This window comes from Entelurus aequoreus, linkage group LG04 (genome assembly GCF_033978785.1).
Source record: "Entelurus aequoreus isolate RoL-2023_Sb linkage group LG04, RoL_Eaeq_v1.1, whole genome shotgun sequence".
In the NCBI taxonomy this organism is placed as follows: domain Eukaryota; kingdom Metazoa; phylum Chordata; class Actinopteri; order Syngnathiformes; family Syngnathidae; genus Entelurus; species Entelurus aequoreus.
In genome coordinates this window covers 3,951,468-3,956,032 of record NC_084734.1, presented here as the reverse complement: position 1 = coordinate 3,956,032, position 4,565 = coordinate 3,951,468, and the positions used below count along the sequence as shown (strand labels likewise).

Here is a 4,565-nt window from a genome sequence, read left to right as displayed (position 1 = left end):
CGGAGCTTGACAGTTATTAGCACTCTCTTATTAGCATGTAGCATTATCTCACTCAACTGTATTTACATTCCCACATAGCTAAACAAGCTGACATGACAGTCGTCCCATAGTGTACGAGAGTCAGACAGCGTATTGCAAACAGTCACTTTAGAGAACCAGTAAGAACATGGAAACTACAACTTCACCTGTCGGTGTGACTGAAGAAGAAACTGAAATGTTTGACAAATCAGACTTATGTAGTGCATAAAAACGTACTGACTGTAAAATGTGACAGGACATCAAACAAGTCAGCACATATTTTCAAAATTGACTTACAAACTATGAAACATAGCTTTTAAATGATGTACTGTCATTTGTCTCGGTATATAAATGTTCATATTTAACCCTACAGTACAATAATTCCACTTACAACTAGAAAAAACATGTTGAAATAAATTGTAAATGTTTTTGTTTATGTTTTACACAAACACATCAACTCTGGTTGTAGTCCAAGAACCATAAGAAAATAGCTACTAAATGAATATGAAGTTACTTGTAAATAATTGTAATTGTAAATAATGTAAAGATTGTAAATAATGTAAATAATTCATTGTGATTATCTTGTGTGATGACTGTATTATGATGATAGTATATATGATAGTATATATCTGTATCATGAATCAATTTAAGTGGACCCCGACTTAAACAAGTTGAAAAACTTATTCGGGTGTTACCATTTAGTGGTCAATTGTACGGAATATGTACTTCACTGTGCAACCTACTAATAAAAGTTTCAATCAATCAATCAAAAACTTACAAGTTATTAAATACTCAAATTATGGAATGGATTATGCAAAGAAGTCAAACAAAGTGATCCAATTTGAGAGGCTGTTCAAACTACGAGTGTTTACAAAGTACAGAGAAGAAGAATCTTGATAACCATCTTGAACTTTGTTGAACATGATATATTATTAATCTCATTATGTGAATCATGACTGGCTTAACTGTTGAGAAAACTGCTGTATTCATTGGTGTACACGTTGTTACAATTACAATATCAGAACAGGAAGCGAACAAATGCGTTAGTAATTGCTGTAAATTGGAAAAGGGGGAGGATTAAACAAGCTTTGCTTCTTCCTACTTCTTTCGAACATGTAGAGAGAAATGAAAATATATAAATGAACATACTATGAATCTTATTGTCTGTTTACATGTTCGAAATGAATTAAACCATAACCATAACCCATATCAAATACTATATAAGAAAACACAGAAATATATCTAAACTATTGTTTGCTAGTCACACACATGAAATACTGATAGAGCAACCAAAAAAACCACTTAATCAAAAAGTCTCAACAAAAAACGCCAGCAGTATGTAAAAGTGCAGGATTTTAAGACAAATATATCAGTGAAAAAAGGGTAATGCTCATACCTCAGGGGAACCTTGGGTATCTCCAAACATCTCATCAAAGTCAGAAGGACTTTTCCTCAGAGTCTGGTCAGCAGGCGGCGTGTTGTCATTGTAAGAAGACACAAACTTAAAGTCACTGGTTCTAGAACCTGTGGTCAAGTAGGCGTCATAGTTGTAGGTGCTGCGTAAAGTTCCTGTGCCGTCAACATCTGCGTAATTAGGAGGCAGATACGCGCTGGGGATGGCAACTGCTCCATCAAACAACAGTCTGGGCTTTCTCCTGCGACAAAACCTCACACCCAGGACGATGATGATGAAGGTCAGAAAGAAGGTGGACACAGACACCAGCGCGATGATCAGATAAGACGTCAGTTTGGAATTCTTCTCCTCATAAGAAATGTCCTTCAGTTCTGGCACCTCAGCCAAGTTATCAGAAATAAGTAAATACATGGAGCAGGTGGCAGAGAGAGGGGGCTGTCCGTTATCTTTCACTGCCACAATCAGGTTCTGTTTCATGCTGTCAGATTCAGAAATGTCCCGCTGGGTCCTGATCTCTCCACTGTGGAGACCAATGGTGAAAAGTCCCGGATCAGTGGACTTGACTATATGATAGGACAGCCAGGCGTTCTGTCCGGAGTCTGCGTCCACCGCTATCACTTTGGACACCACAGAGCCTCCGTGTGCAGCTTTGGGGACCAGCTCTGTCATGAAGGAGTTACCCTCTGGGGAGGGGTACAGTATCTGAGGAGAGTTGTCATTCACATCCGATATGAACACACTGACGCTCACGTTGCTGCTCAGTGGAGGAGAACCGTTGTCTCTGGCCATGACGTGGACTTTAAAACTCCTCAAGTGTTCGTAATCAAATGACCTGACAGCGTGGATCACACCTGTGTCTCCGTTAACAGATACATAGGAGGACACCGGGGCACCGTTCACCTCAGCGGCTAACAGAGAATAAATCACGGTACCGTTCTGTCTCCAGTCGGGGTCTCGGGCACTAACGGAACATAAAGTGGAGCCAGCTTTGTTATTTTCACTCACATATGCACTGTAGGACTGTTCCTCAAACACAGGTGGGTTGTCGTTGATGTCTGCTACAGATAAGTGAAGACTTTTAGAGGAGGACAGAGGAGGAGAGCCCTCGTCAGTGGCACTGATTGTAATGTTGTAATCAGACACTAGTTCACGGTCCAGTTGTCCAGTAGTCACCAGAGAATAATAGTTTTTAATAGAAGGAACTAACTTAAAGGGGACATTTTGTTGAATTGAGCAGCGGACTTGTCCATTCTTCTCAGAGTCTCTGTCCTGAACATTAATGATGCCCACCTCTGTACCAGGTGACACATTCTCTGGTACTGGATTAGACAGTGATTCTAAATGTATTACAGGACTGTTGTCATTTACATCATTGATTGAAATGATAACTTTTGCATACGAGGACAGTCCTAATCCATCTTTGGCTTTCACACGTATTTCGTATGATTTTCTAAATTCATAATCAACATGTCCGATTACTCCTATAGCACCCTTTTTATGATCAATACTGAATATTTTCTTCACATCTTCTGTAACATGTCCAAAATCATAACTGACTTCTCCATTCACTCCTTCATCAGCATCAGTAGCACTGACATTAATCACTATTGTACCAGGAGGAGAGTTTTCAGGCAGACTGGCTTTATAAACAGCTTGGCTGAACACTGGTACATTATCATTAGCATCCAGCACAGTGACGTGTATGACTACTGTACCTGATCTCTGAGGAGAGCCGTCATCTAAAGCTGTGAGAAGCAAATTCATCTCATTTTGTTTTTCACGGTCAAGTTCTTTATCAAGAACTAATTCTATTGTGTTTCCACTGACAGCAAGAACAAAATGATCATTCTTTTTTAGGCTGTATTGTTGAACTGAATTTTGTCCTATATCTGCATCGTGCCCCTCTTCTATCACAAAACGAGCTCCTTTGATGGCTGACTCATGTATCTCTAAATTAATCAAGTCATCATTAAACATTGGCGAGTTATCATTAACATCTTGAATGTGTAAATTAATTCTATGAAGCTCCAGAGGATTCTGCAGCACGACCTCATGTTTTAGGACACATGAAGGCTTGTCTCCACAAAGATCCTCTCGGTCAATCCTGTCGGCGACAATCAGCTCTCCGCTTTTCATGTTTAGATCACAATAACGTGTGTTGCTCTCCTCTGCGTCAATGCGGGCTTTTCTTGCAGACAGTGCGCTCGTCTCCAGTCCCAGATCCTTGGCTAAATTCCCAATAACAGATCCTCGTTTCATCTCCTCAGGAAAGGAAAAGCTCACGTCTCCATATGCAGAATGCAACAAAAAAAGGACGAACAAGATGCCCATCTGAAACCATGTGTGCCTTGAATCCATCGTTAAAATATGGGTTAAGATTATTTTTAAAAAATTATCCAGCTTTCAGTGAAAATGTGTCGTTCTTCTTGTACAGAAATGTGGTGTGCTTCTCCTTAGAATCAGACTGCCTTTGCTAAAACGCCCTTCCACACAAAGCCGAGTGAAACCCATCTTTTAATACAGTTATATACCGCCCTCTTCAGTCCATTTTAAATATCACACAAAAATAACAACATACCTATGTGTTAACAAATTAGTATTCTGTAGTTGCAATCCAACTAAAATAAAATATGTAGATTTAAATGTATTTCCATTATTGTCCATTTCAGTTGGGTTACAACTTGAACTGCATACGTAAATAAATCCATGTAGTCACTAATCAATATGTAGCACAAATGTTGTCTGCCTTGTCATGGAATCAACATTAAAGCACAATTAAATGTACGAGTCAGATGTCATATACAGTAGACTTAATATTTATAAATGTGTATCGTTGGTCATAACAAGGAACACAAACATGAACTGTGCTTTAGAAGCTATTGTATACACAATAAAACCTTTACAATTATCACAAAGTACATTTTGTCATTAACCTGGATTTAGTTTATGTCTTTACAAAGACAAATACTGACCGTTCCAAAAAGGAAACGAGTAATGCAATAGAAACAGTCTAAAATATTGTCGAGCAGGGTTGCCCAAAGTGGGGCCCAAGTAGCAGACTTGCAACCTAAATGCCCTCCAATAAGCACACCATTTTTTCTATTTTAGTCAAGTTATTTCGAAATGTAAACAT

At 38.9% G+C, this 4,565-nt stretch overlaps 1 protein-coding gene across 1 annotated transcript; it reads right to left on the bottom strand.

The window, feature by feature from the left end:
• Window positions 1–1,408: 1,408 nt before the first annotated feature.
• LOC133648201 (protocadherin gamma-A11-like) lies at window positions 1,409–3,879 on the bottom strand. Its single transcript, XM_062044037.1, has one exon. It carries the CDS (start codon window positions 3,788–3,790, stop codon window positions 1,409–1,411), a length of 2,382 nt encoding a protein of 793 aa, XP_061900021.1. The 5' UTR covers window positions 3,791–3,879.
• Between the last annotated feature and the right edge of the window lie 686 nt (window positions 3,880–4,565).